Source organism: Pteronotus mesoamericanus, unplaced genomic scaffold (genome assembly GCF_021234165.1).
Source record: "Pteronotus mesoamericanus isolate MK-2021 breed Mesoamerican mustached bat unplaced genomic scaffold, CSHL_Meso_final contig_46, whole genome shotgun sequence".
In the NCBI taxonomy this organism is placed as follows: domain Eukaryota; kingdom Metazoa; phylum Chordata; class Mammalia; order Chiroptera; family Mormoopidae; genus Pteronotus; species Pteronotus mesoamericanus.
In genome coordinates, this window is record NW_026555170.1 from 1,409,230 (window position 1) to 1,427,406 (window position 18,177).

Here is an 18,177-nt window from a genome sequence, read left to right on the forward strand (position 1 = left end):
GGAACCGCTGCTCAGAAAGCTGAACTGATTGCATAGACAAGGGCCCTGGAATTGTCACACGAAAAGAGACTGAATGTGTATATGGACTCAAGGTAAGCTTTCCTAATTTTGCAATCACATGGTTCCATCTGGAAGGAAAATGACCTCCAATAAAAAGGAGACTAAGCATGCAGCAGAAATTTTAAGATTATTAGAAGCTGTCCAGGTACCTTTACAGGTGGCAGTTGTGCACTTCTCAGGGCATCAGAAAAGACACTTAAGTGGCTGGAGGAAACAATTTGGCTGATCGACCAGTGAAAGAGGCTGCTAAAGAGACATTTATAATGCCTTTGGTACCTGTTCTAGACTTGCCACAATTTGACTGCAGACTTAGAGAAGCTGAGAGCTGGGGTTTTGATGAAGAAGGAGCTAGTAGTGGATGGAGACAGAGTAAGAAAGGAGTTATACTGCTTCCTGATTATTTAGTAGGGCCAGTCATGAAGCATTTGCATGGGACCACTCACTATGTAAGGGACTCATTAACCGCGTATAGTAAACTGTGGCTCACAGGTGCTGGAATTTCTAAAGCCATACGAAAAATAATTCTTAGATGTGTTGTGTGCCAGAAGAACAATCCCAAGACAGATTCCCATCAAAAAAAAGAAGGGAAACAATACCAAGGACAGAGGCTGTTCGAGGACAGGCAAATAGACTTTACCTAGATGCCAAGGGTCCAAGGGTGAAAATATTTGCTAGTCTTTGTTGACAACTTTTCAGGATGGGTAGAAACCTATCCTACTAGAAGGGAGGAATTCTCAAGGCAGGGAAATAATTCCTCACTTTGGCCTATCCAGCAGCATCAAGAACGATAATGGACCTGTTTTTGTGTCAGAAACTACACAGGAAGATAGTAAATTTTTAGGAATCAAGTGGAGATTCCACATGGCATGGAGACCTCAGATGTCTGGAGAGGTAGAGAAAATGAATCACCCTTGAAGAAAAATATAGCCAAGCTATGTCAAAAAACATCCCCATTGAGATCAAGCTTTACTTATTGCCCTGCTCAGGAAAAGGGTGGTTCCTTGAAATGGGATTCAATTGAGTCCTTATCAAATTGTGTATAAGCGGGTAGTATGGCATCGAAGAGAATGGAGACCAAATCTGTGATAACCTGTCTCAAAACCCTCGTCATCTATTCCTTCATCTTCGGGATCACTGGGGTGATCCTGCTAGCCATTGGAGTCTGGGGCAAACTCACTGTGGGCACCTATATCTCCCTCATTGCCAAGAACTCCACAAATGCTCCCTATGTCCTCATTGGAACTGGCACCACTATTGTACAAAACAAACAGTTTTTGGCCTGTTTGGATGCTTTGTTACATGATGTGGTAGCCCATGGATGTTGAAACTGTATGCCATGTTTCTGTCCCTGGTGTTCCTGGCTGAGCTTATTGCTGGCATTTCAGGGTCTGTGTTTCACCATGAGATTAAGGACACCTTCCTGAGGACTTACACGGATGCCATGCAGAATTACAATGGCAATGATGAGAGGAGCCGGGCAGTGGACCATGTGCAGCGCAGCCTGAGCTGCTGTGGTGTGCAGAACTACACCAACTGGAGCACCAGCTCCTACTTCCCAGAGCATGGCATCCCCCCAAGTTGCTGCATGAATGACACCAATTGCAATCCCCAGGATCTGCACAATCTGACCGTGGCTGCCACAAAACTTAGCCAGAAGGGTTGTTATGATCTGGTGACCAGTTTCATGGAGACTAACATGGGAATCATCGCTGGAGTGGCTTTTGGAATTGCATTCTCCCAGCTCATTGGCATGCTGCTGGCCTGCTGTCTGTCCTGGTTCATCCCGGCCAACCAGTATGAAATGATATAAGAAGAAGTCTTTCAAGAACGACGGAATAAGAGACGTGATTTAAAAAGGAATGCAGCAATCCTTGAAAGACTTCCAAAGAATGTTAGAGCACAGTACATATTACACCTGCCCTGCTCCCACTAATACCCTACCCCATGTGCAACTGACACTCCCACACAGTCTCTACCCTGCCTTTCAACCTAAATTGCGTGTAGTGTTCCATTTGGTGAAGCCCTGTTGTGCCAGAGTATAGCCAGTTTCCCTGCATCTAGTCCTAGTGGACCCTACCAGGGGCTCCTCCATCTGTACTTGTTCCAACTGCAGCTCATCGTAGGTTATCAAACATCACTGGACCCTGGGCCCTGCATGTAGTTTGGGAGGCTCCTGTTAACCTTTGATTATGATTGATAAATACCACACCCCTCGATGTAGATAAACAGCTATCTGTAATTTTGACTTAATCTTCTTTGGTTTGGTTTTCCCTTTACTAAGGCTCTTTACTACCTTCTCCAGGCTGCCTAGGACATGTAAAGAGGTACTTCAGTAATTATTCATGAGGAGGAAAAACCATGTCATATACATAAAGGAAATTGTTGAGATTTAGGTGGCCTCCTTGCTTATTGTTACATGCCTAGGTATGTATAGACAGTTTAGTGCACCTATGGCTGTTACTTGAAGCCTGTATTACAAAGCTATATTGTTGCTTCCCATGAAGGAAATAATATTACTTCTGTTTCTCTCCAATTAATTGCTACTGTGTTATTTTACTTCATTCTATATTTTTTCTTTGCATTGACATTACAGACATTGAAGACATTATCAAATAAAAAAATGAGTGTGAAGGGGGAACAAATATCAGAATATTTTTAAAAGATCTTAAAAAATAATGCCTCTAGCATGCCAACAAGAATGCATTGATATTGTGAACATTTGTGATACATGTATTAATAAATAGATTCATTACAAAAAAATTGTGTATGAGTGAATATTTCAGGTTATGATTGGGGTGGGAGATATGTGTATAAATCAAGAAGTAGAGTTAAAGAAAGTGTACAACATTTAAGTCAGACCTTAGCTATAATTAATGACATTAATTGTATTAAAGGCCTCTCCCCTACAGGTTCACTACATTCCTTCGAGCCTGGAGATAAGGTGCTACTCAAGACTTGAATGGCAGCATCTCCAGAAAGCCACCTAGAACAAAAGTGGATTGGACCTTGAGACATACTCCTCACCATCCCCACCATGGTGAAGTTGGCAGAAGTAAAACGTTGGACTCATCACACCAGAGTAAAGAAGGAACTGGGGGAACAATGAACCACCAAACTCAAGAAGACCTGAACGTCGTCTCTCAAAAACAATGACTTATAACCTCTCTTTTTTTTGAGTTTTAAAAATGTTTATTGACCAATATAATAACATGTCAAGCAAGTGTTCCAGACTAGTTAAAGATGTTCACTTAAGCTACTCTAAATCTGCCATTATGATTAAATCTCAAAATCTGTCTTTTCTTTCTATAGCTTTCTGTGTTTACCCATATTTCCTTAGAATATTTACAGAAGGGAAGCATCAGCTCAAAAAGAGGAATCATTCAAGGCCCTCGATACATACTGCTAAACTGTCTTCTAAAAGCACTAAAAACAAAAACAAAAACAAAACAGTTCCTTTTAGTTCAGGTGTTACCTGATTCAACACAGAGTAAGTGCATGAAGGAATGTTATTTGGTAAAACAAGACTTTCAGAAACTGTGAAGATGATGGGCTTACATGCAGACTTTGTGCTGACCCAGGATGAACAGAACTTCCGGCTTCATGGGTTCGCAAAGCTGGCCCAGCTGGAGTCCAGGGTGTCGTAATCTCCATTCTGAGCACAAAATCTGATGGGCCAGTGTTCAAAGGGAGGGGTGGCCTGTGTACTTCTGCACTTTTTGGTGGATGACAACGATCAGAGCATGATATTCCAGGTGCAGGTTCATTCGTTAGGATGGACGCCTGCAGGTCCTGAGGGAGGTATCCCAACAAAGGCACGGCTCATTCATCTATTTCAGGAAAAACACATTCTGGAGTACACGTTGTGGTAGAAATGCTTTTATCTTCTGGGATTCCAGGAGCTTCGTAACCGGAGTGAACCTTCTCAGCCAGCGTGAGACAGCACGGCTCAATTCCAGCCTGGAGGAGCTGTGCGCCTGAATCAGATAGAGAATGACTGGGAACTGGTAGTTATGCTTCTCTTGCTCTCTCTTTTTGCCTCCGCGGATCCTGCAGAAAAGGGACTTTACTGGAGCGTAGTCGTACTGCAATGCCCTTTGGGGCCAGCTGTTCCAGAAGGGAAGCTGAGTGTGGGCGGTGTGTGTGTAGAACATCCACACATCACATCTTGAGGGGCAAGCAGTTCAACGAAATGAGAGGACTCCAAGAAATCTTTCTTACAATTCAGGATCGAAGCAGCGTGTTCAGAAATGTGCACAAACCTTCTAGACAGAAATGAAAAACTGCCACAAAGGTATCTGTGATTTTGGAAGTGTGTTCTGAAGCAATAGTGGCCAGCTCCTCAAGACTATACATGGTCACATCTGCTTGAGGTTCTCCATTTTGGCTGAGAATCTGGAAAAACACACTGTTTGCTTAGATACTGTACACAGTGAAAGGCATCGTTGAGGGCATCTAGAGTGCTTGGTTTATAGTGTCTCTTTGACGGAGGTATTTTTTCCTTTCTTGGGCAACCATTATCAGCTCTTCAGAAACTCTCTTTCGATCTTTATGTTCACTGTTGCTGCTCTCCAGTATTTGCTCTTAAGTTGGTATTTCTGGCTCCACACCTGTCAGATTCTTTCCCTGGGGCCTCAGTGCTGCTGGCCTGTGATCTTTCAAGTTCCTAAGGTTCAACCTGCCCCCCTGCCCCCCACCCCCGTCAGCTTTACTTACCGCTGGACATTTTTAGACTTTCGCAAGGGTCTATCTTTTGCCTGGTAGTCTTAATCTGTTGCCTACTTCTTTCTTACTTTGTAGCTAGGGGCTGAAATTTACTCCACATTTTGATCCATGCCATTGCATTAGAGTAAATGATCAGTCATCAGAAACAGGCAATTACTGATCTCTGGTCATCTGGAGGCACTTTCCTTTCCTGTGTTTCCATACAATTTTGGATAACTTCACTCACGGGAGGTCCAGCCAGCAGCCGCCACTGCCTCTGCTGCTGCTACCCTCGGAGCCCTCGCATAGCGTCTTGCACAGCCGCTGGCCCAGCCCAGTGGGGCCCTGGAGTCTCAAGGCCCAGTGCGAGTGGGGCGGCTGGTGGCACCATGCCCCACCCCCCATGCCACGTCCTTTTCATTACTTTTTGTTTAATCTATATTATAGAGAGCTTGTTCCTTTCAAATGAGATAAAAAATATTTGCCTATATTTAGCAAAAATGTTCTAAACATTTCTGAATTTTGTCTTGCAGGAGGAACTTATGTTGAACAAACTTTCACTATGTGTCTTATAGGTGTTTATGCTCCCCTGTAAAGCCTTGAAATTATACTTTGTTTCAGCATATCAATAAGAAAATAACCTACTCTAATATTTATAAGTGGGAACCTGTAGCAATTCTAAAGGACAGGGAAATGTTTGCTTTAAAATTCAGTAATGTAGCCCCAGCTGGAGAATGGACAACTTTTGTAAATGGTGCTAAAAACTGTTTTGTGCTTTATCATAGCTTGTCGTTACATACAATGTGCCCCCTTTTGTGGATCTGCAATTAAATGTATTTCTAAGCCCCTACCATACAGTCTAATGCTAAGTTACATGCTCAGCAACAAAGAGTACTTCCATATGAAACTGATCTCACAGAAATAAGATAGTTTAAACTAATAGTGGGGGAGTGTTGGGCTCAAATGTTGGAAATATTTTAGTTTCAGGTAATAGCTGATAAGCTTAGTAATCAGTGTATGCAAAAAGCCATTGTTTCAGGAACTGAAGGTATGACCCACCTTGACTCCTGGAGACCATAAGCAGTTCCACCTTTGTCCTCAGGAGGGCTGCAAGCAATCAAGGTGGCATCTGAGCCATTGTACTGCAGGGTGAGATGTCCACTGCCCAGGTCACAGATAAAGACCACTGTCCAGGACACAGATGAAAGAATACTGCAGCTTTTTATCTGATTAACTTTTTCCCTGAATTCCAATCCCTTTACCTACACTTTTCTTCTCCTTATAAAAAGGGTTGGTTTAAAATTTAAGATGGTCCGTTAGGGTACAAACCTGCCATCCTCTCAGATCACCGGCCATCTGAATAAAGCACCCATAAAGATTCAAATTAAATAAAAGATGGGAACTCTTTTCTTACATATAACCATGTCATGCTAAAATAATAATTCACTAGTTGTATCAACTAATCAGTCAGCATTCATATTTCTACAGTTGTGTCAGAATTATTTTAAAATTTTGTTTGAGGACAAAACCAAAGGGGAAGAGCTGAGGGAGGGAAAGAGGGAGGGGGCAAGGAAAAGTGGTGGGGGGGAGGCAGAGACAAATGTATTTGAAAAAATAAATTAAAAAATAAATTTTTTAAAAAAAGGAAAAAAAATTTGTTTGAATTTGGGTTTTGATGAGATCTATACAGTGGTGAGCAAAAGTAGGTTTATAGTTTTAATACAAGTAAAAAATGGAATAGTTAATAATACAAGAATAAACTCTGTTTTATGTACTCACAACTGTAAACCTATTTTTGTCCAGCCCTGTATAGTTCAATTGGTTGTGTCTCTCAAGTTCTTTTTTTTAACTATAACTTTTGTCTCATTTCTTTTTTTATTGTTGAAGAAAATTGTCCTTTATCCTGTAGAGTTGTTCACGGTGTGGATTTTGTTCATGGAGTCATTTCGTATGCTCATCTATGCTCTGTGTTTTTAGTAAGTTAATAGATTTAGGCTTTATCAGGATCATTTGATTGAGAGCGTGGGAGGCAAAAATACATTACAGTGGCATTGTGTTCCACCAAGAAGTATATCATTGTCTTCCGTCTCTTGTTTTGTGTTATGGTAGCCATTGATGAACTTTATATAGATCCATAATGAGTTAAGAGTTACAAAATGCTGATATTTTAATTTTGTCATTCCGTTCTCATTTTTTTATTTAGAATATGTCTATAAAGAGGAAGTTCCTTTTCTCAACTATATGATTACCTTGAAATATCATTTTAAAATACTAAAACCATTACAGCCCTGGCTGGTGTGGCTCAGTGGGTTGAGCACCAGCCTGTGAACCCAAGAGTTGCTGGTTCCATTCCTGGTCAGGGCACATGTCTGGCTTGTGGGCCAGGTCCCTGGTTGGGGGTGTGCAGTTGGGGGTGTGCAGGAGGCAGCCAATTGATATTTTTCTCACACATCGATGTTTCTCTCACTCTTTCTTCCTCCCTTTCCCTCTCTCTAAAAATAAATAAAATCTAAAAAAAAATAAACCTTTACATATTATGGAACAAAAGAGTCAGTTTCATAAAAGATATATAAGGCAAACTAACAGGTTTTGAGTGTCACGATGAGACAATACCTTTAAAGTAAATTTCTAAAATGTAGCAACTCCCGAATAAATGTTCAAAACATTAAGATGCAGGGGAATATAAATCTTTAACTAAAAACCCTCTGACACTTTAAGAATTAGGAAGGCTATTTTTTTAAAACAAAAGATACAGTCAGTCAAGCTAGTATTCATTTCCAAAATATATATTATTTTATAAACAAACAAATCCCCTTTTAAAAATAAGACAGTAAATCGCACATCTACACATTGGACCAAAATTTCTTATGTCTTATAATAAACTACTGAGCTCCCCCTTTGCTTCCATTACGGTGCTTCTCTTAATATCTTTCAGTGATTTCTCCCTTATTTTCTCCAAGTTGTTTCCATTAACCTGACCTAATTCAGAATGGAAAAGTTTTAAAATACTTTCTTCAGTAAATAAAATAAAAATTATGTTCCATGCTATCAGCTCTAAAATGAGTGGGAATCCAGAGCATGAAGACCACCAGATGCCCTTACCTAGTACTAGTATGGAAATATAGGAGAGGAAGCTGGGTCTGGAGGTAGGTAGTTTCATACATTATTCTAATAAAATAACAATATTTAACACTTGGAGATATCCACACAGTGTTTACTGTTATCAGCAGAACTACTTTTATTATTATTTGTTCTGTATTATTATATTAACAAAATAATCTCAAGTTTTAAAAAAAAAAACAAGCCCTGACTGGCATGGCTCAGTTGGTTGAGCATCATCTTGCAAAACAAAAAGTCATGGGTTTACTTCCGAGTCAGGGCACATGCCCTGGGGTATGGATTCTGTCCCTTTTGGGGGGGTGGTGAGAGGCAACTTATTAATGTTTCTCCCTCACATCAATGTTTCTCTCCCTCTGTTTCTCCCTCCTTTCCCCTCCCTCTAAAAATCAATACAAAAAATCTTTAAAAAAAAAAGTGAGCAAAATTTGTCCTTCAGGAAAAAAGAAAAAACCCCAACCTTTTAATGAGGCTGAAGGATTTGAATAAGACAGAATGAGTTTGCTAACAACTGAAAATTTTTAAATACTGAGATTCAGTACTGAGGTTTTAGAATCTTCTTTGGTGGGTGTATTTGAAATAGGCTAAATATCTGTACTCTAGCGTCAGGCAAGACCTCTTGGTCCTCCTTTTAACACTTCTCGCTGGTGGTTGTTTTTGAATTGGTTTTTCTTTTTCTGGAAATGGTCAGATCTGAGATTTGGGTTTGAGTTTTGGGGGGATAAGGCAAAACAGGCACACTTAGGCCTAGGCAGAAGGCCCTTCAGAACTTTATTCTGGCTCCCTGGAATTCTACCATGGGGTCTGTTCTCTGAGCGTGAATGATGCTTGGTAGTCTCAAAGGGAGAACTTGTTTAGGGCAGGATTTGGGTTTTTTCCTTTTTTTTTGGCCTTAGCTTAATACTTACTTAATCTTACCATAAACGGATTCCAAGAGTAGGTTAGGAGCTTGTGATACTGTTTCTTGGCTATACATTACATCTATCTATAATATTTATTGTTCCCCAGCACCCATCACCACCATCTTTTGAGGTAACTCCCAGAATACTGAGTGAGTTTTTCCTGCTACACTGTTCAAATTTCCTAAAATGAATGTCTTACTTTTATTGAAATCTGCTTTTAAAAAAAAATTGTTTATTTTTAAAGAGGGGGGAAATAAGGGAGAAAAATAGGGAGAGAAACATCAATGTGTGGTTGCCTTTCACATGTCCCCTCCTGGGGACCTGGTCCACAACCCAGGCTTGTGCTCTGACTGGGAATCAAACTGGTGACCCTTTGGTTCACAGGCCAGCACTCAATCCACTAAGCCACACCAGCCAGGGCTGAAATCAACTTTTTAAAAAAAATAAAAGTAGACTACAGTTAATTCTTATCTATCTAGAACTATTAGTTTGCTTTGAGTAGAAAAGAAAGAGGCTAGAGACTATAAATTCTTAAGTACAATTCTGTAGTGAGGTGGCAAAAGCAACTTGTAAATTAGGTAAGAGCAAAGGTTTATGTCAAGATACTAAGATCTAGAGAAGGACATTAGCCAAAAGATTTATAGTCTGGGGTAGGGAGGAAGTAGATGAGACATAAAAACTGCTGTGTATTAAAAAGCAGACCCTGACAAAGCTGAAACCCTTTCTAAATATTAACTTTTGGTCTGATTCAGTAATCCCATGATATGCACATCAGTATATCAAATGGTTAAGTGAAGCAAAAGATAAAATTATTTGTTAATGCCCATAAAGAAAATTCAGGAATAGGTAATCCCCTTCTGTGCCTCTTTGCCCTTTACTGTAACAGCATAAGCAGCAAGGGACTGTGTGTGAGTATCTTAGGGAAATTAAATTGGTTACCAGTGCTCTGGAATGTGGAAGCTGAGTCCAAACTTGTAAGACAAGTGCAAACTAATCTGATAAGTTAGATCAGAACTAATTCTAAGCTTGAAAAAGTTTTTTTGGGTATCATTCTTCCTGCTCAAGATGAAAAGATTATATTTTCAAAGGGCCCTTCTACTATGTCAGAACATTCTTGTTAAGATGTTAGAAAGCTATTGTCCCAGAAATGAAAAGCTTTGGCTTTCTCTAGTGCTGAGCCCCCTAGTTCTGGGGAGTCATGAATTAGGCCAGATGCTCCAGAAGAAAATGATTAGTAATAAAGTATGACTTGATGAGTTTCCCTTTGCTACTAGAAGTAAGGGGAAAGGAGTTATGGGAGTGTTCGTCAAAGGTCTCATTTTCCTTTGTAGGTGTGGAGTTTCCAGAAGAAACAAACAGATCTCCTCATCGCTTTTTATAAGCATAGAATCACAAAGTTAGAAGCAGCCATGCAGGAGGCACAGCAAACAGTGTCCAACCAGAACAAGTAAGTGACAAATCAATCACCAGAGAGCTTTCTTCTCTTAGAGACTCTATAGCTCTTAATTCCTCATGGTTGTGAAGGCTGAAAATTGCTCCAGGTGTGTTTATGTTTATCTTGGGCAAATCAGGTACAGAATTTTTGGCTCCCTCAATCTCCATTTTGTTTTTCTCTTTCTTTCCTCAAGGGGCACTCCTCATTTTACAGCTTTCCTCTTCGGCCTCCCCTGTTCAAAAACTGCTTCTTCAGAGAAATCAGACATAGCTTTTTCACAGTGATAAAGATAAGAGATAGCTTTTAAAATGTTACCTTCAGGAGGGTATATTTTGGAAACCTAAAAGATTTCCAAATCTTTTTCCATAAGCTAAAAGATTGAATCCTTGATGGAAATTTTCAGGTATCAGCTGGCCAGGGGTATATGTGGAGAGGAAATGGAATTCTATGTAAACTCCTGAAATCGTACCAAGAGACTGTTTATTTTGTCCATCTGATTCTTCTCATCATCAAAAACCCTGCCATTGCCTCCCCGAATCACTAGATCTCTGAGAAAAATGCCATGTATTGTGGGTGGCAGGTATCTCTCCAAAAGCATTAACTAGATAATAATCAAAATCAGGTTTTTCTATCCCTCAAGCCTACTAGAGCTGATTGTTTTCATCTTTTGCCTAGAGAGCTGTCAGTCTTAAGGAAAGAGAATGAAGAACTAAAGAAATTTCTAGCCATCCTGAAGGTGAATGAAATTGATTTTCCTTATTGGATTTTATTCTCCTACTTTTCCCATCTATCAAGCACACTGAATAGAATAGTATTTCCTAACCTTTTTCACATATAACTGATAATATATGTATAAGCACACATGGTAAATGGATGAGGCCACAGAACACCTTGCAGGACTGAGAGGGTCAACATTTAGCACACTGCTAGCCCATTCTTGAACATCAGTGAGTCACAACATAATATTTGGAAAGCTCTCTTATAGAAGAGACATCTGTTGTAACTTACAATTTCTCTTCAAGACTTCCAACATACCACAAGACCCTTCCTATCCCTCACACTGTACTTCCTAGACATTTCTCTCTTCCTAAGAATGTTCTTTTTATTTATGCGAGGTTCATCTTGATCCTGCTCCTATAACTATTCTAGCACATTGTAATCCCATCATTTTTCTTTCTTTCCCCTATTTCCCCATGTATATCAGTCTACAGAATTCCCAATGTGTTTTTATAATGAGGAACTAAAATTTTATTCCTGCAAAGCTAAAAATATCCTACAGAAACACTGCTGTTTTTTCTCCTGTTGAAAGTCTTAACACAACCAGAAGACATTGCCACTTAGGACCCTTGTGCTGCAGCTTCCTTCACTCCCATTTTTTTCATTACAGGAATCTCCAAGTTGGTACCAAGGAAGCAGGTCAGTTTTATCAGGCCCCATTCTAGCCCTTTTTGAAAATTCCTGTTCTTACTTAACTCTTGGTCGTAATTCCTATGTGGGCTCTGAGTTGAAGGAAATGGTTAATGAACTTATCTTTTACTTCTCCAAGATGGAGTTACTCACTGAAAAGTGCTGAAGTAAAATCTTGAATGTAATGCTTACCCTTGACCGTCACCTTATGAAATCCTACTCATCCTTCAGAATTCAACTCATATGTCATTTCTTCTGTTAAGACTTCACTCGGCAGAGTAGATGTTTTATTATTCATGTATGCAGTAAATGTTCATTAAGTGACCACTGTTTATAAATGCTGACTGTACATTCTAATTGGTGATGTTGGTACCCTACCAGTTGTTAAATATTTTTCACGTTAGTCCTCTATCAAGTGTATCTGCATGTCCCCTGCATTCACAAGTTACAATCTAATGTCTTTTCATACTTCTGTATTTATGAGGTGCCTATTACAACACTTTAACATTTATGTATGTATGTATGTATGTATGTATGTATGTATGTCTTTCCCACTAGCCTGTGAGCCTCTCAGAAACAAGAACTATATTCTAGTTATCTTTGTAATCTCAGTATCTAGGGTGTATAAGCACTAAATAAATGCTTGTTGGATAGATGGACGAGGGGATGGAGAGAGGGGGAGTGGTGGATGTATGAACGAATGGACAGATGGGTATATGTAAAGCTGGAAGTACTTGTTAAGGCTCTGAGGAATGAAAGAAGGAAGACTTCAAAACTTCTACTACGGGCAATAAAGAAGGGGAGAAGTTTTCATATAGGGAGTTGGACAGGCAAGGAGTCTCATATGGAAACTTCGCCTCCATTTTTTTGGATACCCGTTAATACAAAATAATAAGCAATTTATTCTCAGAGAGGAAGCTATTATTTCTAAAAACAATGATCTGATTTATCCTCTAATGTGAAACTTAATGTCTACTTAGAGAAAGTAGAGCTGCCTCTTTTGTTTTTTGTTTTTTGTTTTTCCTTGCAGGTCAACCACACCTCGGCCAGTGGGCATTACTTCCCCATCACAGTCAGGTAGAGAACATTTTTTTTGCCCAAATATCTGTGTGAGATGAATAAATATCCTTTTCACATATGAAGATGGTTTCTTCTCAGAGACTACCATATGATTTTCCTGATCTTAAGTACAATATGGGAAGATCATACAACCAGATACCCACTTGCAAGAGATTAGCTGGGCAAGAACACACTATTGATGGCGACTTTTCATTCTGTACTTCACTCTTTTTCAGTTACTCCACGACCCAGTTCTCAGCATAGCAGCCAAGTGGTCAGGTGAGCAGGAAGCCTCCAGAGCAACATTAAAACTGTTGGCAAAAGTTAGAAGATGAAATAAATACCTAGATATGGCTGAGATAGGGACTAAGGAGACTTTAGGTGTATGTAAAAGTTTAATACCAGGCTTGTTGGTTTGTTTTCTTTTTGTCTCACCTTATACAGTCGGTCCTCCTCAGTGGAGTCTATCCCTTATACAGTGGCTGGCTTTAGTAGCATGGGACAAGTAAGTAATAGTTACCTTTTCTTTCCAGGTTGAGATTTCTAATGCTAAATGAAAGCAAAGATTTAAGGCAAGAATATTAAACTTATGTTGATTTTGTCATAAATTATCTGATGCCAACCAGTACTATCTTTTCTTTTTAGCAATACATACCGGCTGTTAGGAGCTGACAGAGAATGAATAGGGGCGAAATAGTGGAAATCTTCAAGGACTAAATTAACAGAATATGTCATATTCATTTCGGAAGTAGCAAAGTGACCCTGGCTGGTGTGGCTCAGTGACTAGAATGCCAGCCTGTGAACCACAGGGTCACTGGTTCAACTCCTGGTCAGGGCAAATGCCTGGGTTGCGGGGCCAGGTCCCCAGCCGAGGTCCTGCAAGAGGCAACTGATCAATATATCTCTTGCACATTGATGTTTCTCTCCCTCTCTCTCTCTCTTCCCCTCTCTCTAAAAATAAATAAATAAAATATTTAAAATTTTTTTTAAAGAAATAGAAAAGTGTAGACTAGCATAGCCACTCTGGGAGAACAAAATGTGCTTCAATGTGTAGATATAGAGAAATAGCAAGGAATACAGAAGCCAGAAAATCAACATATATTTATTAATTGATGTTTATTATTTGTTCATCAGGAAGCCAGAGGCCTTCAGGGAAGGAGCATTCCAAGAGATTCTTATACTGGTAAGAGGGAAGAAAAATAAACTGTCAGAAAACAATATTCTGTGCATGCACCAGCATGTTTCTGGTTTTTTGTGCATAATATAATGCCAGTTTACTTCGTTAGTTCCAGTAATTCCAGATATCCAGACATACATTATTAATTTTCAAATAATTATATTTCTGTTCTCAAACTGATAAGAATGAAATAAAAAATTGAGTGCTAGAAAGTCATTGAAAACCTTTTTCAGTCAGATGATAACGAGTAAAATAATTGACTTGGACTTTTTAAATTGCCACAAGATGGCAGTAGAAGTCAGGTTTAAAAGGAAGGTTAACTAAATGCTGATTATGTTAGCCTGAAGGGTATCTGGCTTCTTCACTGTGTATGAAACATAAAAATATTCCAGTGAAGAAATATTTTGGTTCCACCTACTTAATTTCTTGTTTCTCCCCCCTTAGAACTATTATTGTTGTTACTATTTTCAAGGGCATTTAGCCAGTCCATAGAGAATACTTACCAGAGATTTCCCTTTCTTTCCAAAGAGGCAGTTTTGAAATTTGCAAATATCTTTCTGGATAACCATTTTTGAACTTCAACAAATAGTCTCCCCCCAATTCCTTCATACTTACCTCTTTGAAAGCTGTAGAGATTCTAAGATTCTAGCCTATTTATTTCTGGTAGTTTAGTAGTAACACTCCCTCTTTCATTTCTGATTTCAGTTATTTGAGTCTTCCTCTGGCCACCCCCCACTCCGCCCTTGGACAGCCTGGCTAAATATTAATCTATTTTATCGATCATTTCAAAGAACCAAAGATTAGAGCAGAAATTAATGAACTAAAGAATAGAAAAACAGTAGAGAAAGTCAACAAAACCAAAAGTTGATTCTTTCACATACATGCTGAAAATCTTTGATCCCAATTCCTTTGCCCCAGCCCTGAGTATACCTGAATCTCTTCTCCAGTTCATGGATTATCTCACAGGCTCATTTTTATGCTTTCTGCCTTCTAGAAACTCCTTCACCAGCTTCTACTCACAGCCTATCCTATAGGTGAGTATCACTGTGCTTTCTTTCACGTAGGATCTTTTCACACTGACACTCTTCCAGAAGCCCTGGAGTTACTTCTTCACTGGCCTGGGCCACTGAAGTTTATAATCTACCTTGTAATCAAAGAGAAGGTTGAATGGTACTGTGTCTAATGTACATCTGAATTACTTGATTTTATTCTCAATTGTAACGAGGGTTTCTGGCCTAAATGTACAGGTTGTTCCTTTTACATATGCTTTTTACCTTTACCTTTCCTTTTCTTTGCTAATGTTTTTATTTCCCTCCCATAGAACTTCATCTGCCTCCTCTGGACTGGGGACTTTTTCTTTCAGGCCACCCCCGAATAGTAGGGATTCGGGCCACACACAAGTACTCACCCCCAACAGTTCAGGTAAACAACATTCCCAAAGGATTGTAGCTTCAACCATTGACACATATACAATAAAACGAAGATTTTCAAGGGAAAAAGAAGTTGGGGTTCCCCCCCAAAGAGCATTTGACTCCTTAATGTTCTTTCAGTTATCCCTACCCCACTTCTCTCACATTAAGGGGAGGCTTTGGATTTTGCTTAAATAGCACTCATCCTGTCACCGGTTGAGTTCTGCTCTTAAGCCAGACGGTCAACCTGTAGAATTAAACTGGTTTTTGTTTGTTTGTTTGTTTGTTTTTTACATCCCTGTGTGAATATTGCTAGGAGCTCAGTTCTGAGTAAGAATGATAAAACCAGTATCTCATTTTCAAAAAGGCACCTTTGCTACTAGTCCTCTTAATAAGGGGCTGTCGTCTTCTGTAGCTCACCAAAATCTTTGTATTGTTTCTACCTCTTTCTATTTATAAAGTCAAACCTTTGTTTCCACCCCATCCTCACAGAAAAGAATGAACTTTATAAACCACCTTTTAAATTGCTTAGCTAACAGTCTTTTCCTTTCTGAAAAGTGTTCTGCAGATTACCCTGATCCACAAGTAACACTACCAAGGAACTGCCCCAGGAAGTTATCTTTTACCATTCTATTCTATCCTTCAGGTCAGGGGGAGAGTAGAACCCCACTAGAGAGTCTCCCTGGTTTCCAGCTACCGGTCCCTCAGGTGAGCCCTGGCTAGTCTAACTTGTCAGCGTATGAAAAATTCACATGGTTAGGGCTGCACACTAAATGCCTCATTCTGGTCTCCCGTTAAGGTGGTAGAATGTAACCAGTGGAGAACGACATGGGTTTCGAATGTGGTAAACATATGTACACAGTTTTCCATAATGGTTTCAAAGATTCTATCCCACTCTCAGATTAGCCTCCTGGTTTGGGGTTTAAAAATTAGGTCATGTAGTAGTGAAATGTTTTAAACTGAAAGGACTTGGCCAGAGTGAACTAAGTGTGTGGACACAACTGACATTCCCAAGTTTCACACACACACGGGTGTTCTCAATGGAATATATCTTTTGCATAGAGGTACTGCTGGAACTAAGAAAACACATGTTTATTTCTCCTGAGGTAACTAGAATAATGTTTTGTAAATTTATGGGACTATGATTCTGAATCCAGGCAGCCAGGGGAAAGGTCATGGGAATGAGAAGAGGTTTCTAAGCAGCTCTATTCAATGCAAAGTCCAGTCTTGCCTTTTAAGTTAACTTTCATGGCTTCGGGTGAGGCTATCTAAGCCCCTTTTCCACACCACGCTCCTAGTGACCCCAGGAACATTCTAAGGTAGACAAATATTTTGCTCTCATATTCTGAAGTTCCCTTTATTTCCATCAGCAAGAAGTCAGGGCCTCCGCCCTAAGAGGCAACACTGGAAAAATGAAATCCTGCTCTAAGATCCTCACAAAGGGAGGGATTAACCTACAGATGAGAAAAGACTTAAGAAACATAGAAACCACCTGCATAGATATGGGCCCTAACTGTATAAAACCATTTATGAAAAAGTTGAGGAAAATTGAGTACCCGTTGGACATTTGATATAAAGAATTAATAGGTCTTTTTTTTGGGGGGGGGGTAGGTATAATGCTATTGTGGTTATTTTTCTTAAAGCCTTTTGTAGATACATACTAAAATATTAATGGATAGGAAGTTAAATGATTATCTGGGTTTTGCTTTAGTATAATCTAGTGGAGAGGGGCAGTGAGAGTAGAAATGAAAAACTGGCCATGAGTTATTTGTTGAAATTGGGTGATGGGTACATGTGAGTTCATTATACTACTCTACTTCCATGGTATTTTTATAAAGTTCCATAACAAAGTTAAAAAAAAAAAGTTATTGAAGAAACTGCCACCTCCCCAGAAGTGTAAGAATTCTGCCTCCCTGATAATCATCTGTGGGTGTGGCATGCCCCAGGCCTTACAAAACAGTTTGATTTTCAAGTAGTCTTATCTCCAGAAACCACTGATGTCTCAGTTTTGTAAGTAGCAACAAAGCCTTTGATACACTCAATCAGTGGTGCCCAACTTTTTTGGCACAGGTTTTGTGGAAGACAATTTTCCCACAAACCAGGGGTGGGGGTGGGGGGGGAGTGATTGTTTCCAGATGATTCAAGCATGTTACATTCAAGCTCACCTCCTGCTGTGCAGCCTGGTTCCTAACAGGCCAGACCCCTGCACAAGATATCTCAAATCTTAGTTTGGAAAAGTTAGTTGTTATGCAGTGGAGAAAACTATGCAAAAGCAATAGTGGTTGTTCGCTGTCCTGATAAATTTCATAAAATGGCTTGAGGGCCTTGCCCTTTTGGTTATGAACACCCATATATGCCTTCTCTTTTCTGCTGTAGACTCTCTACCAACAAAGGCAGATGGGATTAGCCACAGGGAGAGAAGCATGGACCACTCCAAGATAGACCATCTTCAGGGTCTGATCTATACGTACTGAAGGACAGAAATGCAGCAGCCAATACCCATTAGGCGTGATGGCCTTTGAAAATGTACCCCCTGCCCTGGCTGGTGTGGCTCAGTGGATTGAGCACCAGCCTGCAAACCAAAGGGTTGCTGGTTCGATGCCCAGGCAGGGCACATGCCTGGGTTGCAGGCCAGGTCCCCAGTAAGGGGCGTGAGAGAGTCAACCACACATTGATGTTTTCTCCCTTTCTCCTTCCCTTCCCCTGTCTAAAAATAATAAAATCTTTAAAAAAAAATGTACCCCTACCTTGTTTCCCTTTGTACTTTCTCTCAATCTTTACCTTATACACCCTGTATTACCCGTTAGGCTAGTGCTTCAGTAAGATGTTTACATTTCTCCCACAGGACATGTAGCTGTCTCATTTCTCCAACTTGAAACAAAAGTTGTAAAAACATGTCTTGGCATCCTT

General features: G+C 39.8%; 1 protein-coding gene and 1 pseudogene across 2 annotated transcripts in view; both read left to right on the forward strand.

Annotated features, from left to right (window-relative positions):
* RNF212B (ring finger protein 212B) overlaps positions 1 to 18,052 on the forward strand; it is a 32,356-nt gene extending 14,304 nt beyond the window's left edge. Inside the window, exons 4-14 of one of the 2 annotated variants that reach the window (XM_054577828.1) lie at positions 10,112 to 10,227; positions 10,891 to 10,951; positions 11,603 to 11,631; positions 12,653 to 12,699; positions 12,918 to 12,960; positions 13,126 to 13,186; positions 13,816 to 13,864; positions 14,853 to 14,892; positions 15,180 to 15,280; positions 15,914 to 15,975; positions 17,644 to 18,052. In XM_054577828.1, the coding sequence (XP_054433803.1) occupies positions 10,112 to 10,227; positions 10,891 to 10,951; positions 11,603 to 11,631; positions 12,653 to 12,699; positions 12,918 to 12,960; positions 13,126 to 13,186; positions 13,816 to 13,864; positions 14,853 to 14,892; positions 15,180 to 15,280; positions 15,914 to 15,975; positions 17,644 to 17,709 (675 nt within the window). In that variant the 3' untranslated portion in view covers positions 17,710 to 18,052. Of the gene's footprint in view, positions 1 to 10,111; positions 10,228 to 10,890; positions 10,952 to 11,602; positions 11,632 to 12,652; positions 12,700 to 12,917; positions 12,961 to 13,125; positions 13,187 to 13,815; positions 13,865 to 14,822; positions 14,893 to 15,179; positions 15,281 to 15,913; positions 15,976 to 17,643 lie in introns of those variants that run through there. The other variant, XR_008529506.1, reaches the window with a different exon arrangement.
* Positions 1,113 to 2,128, forward strand: LOC129074138 (tetraspanin-7-like; annotated as a pseudogene).
* Positions 18,053 to 18,177: the final 125 nt, after the last annotated feature.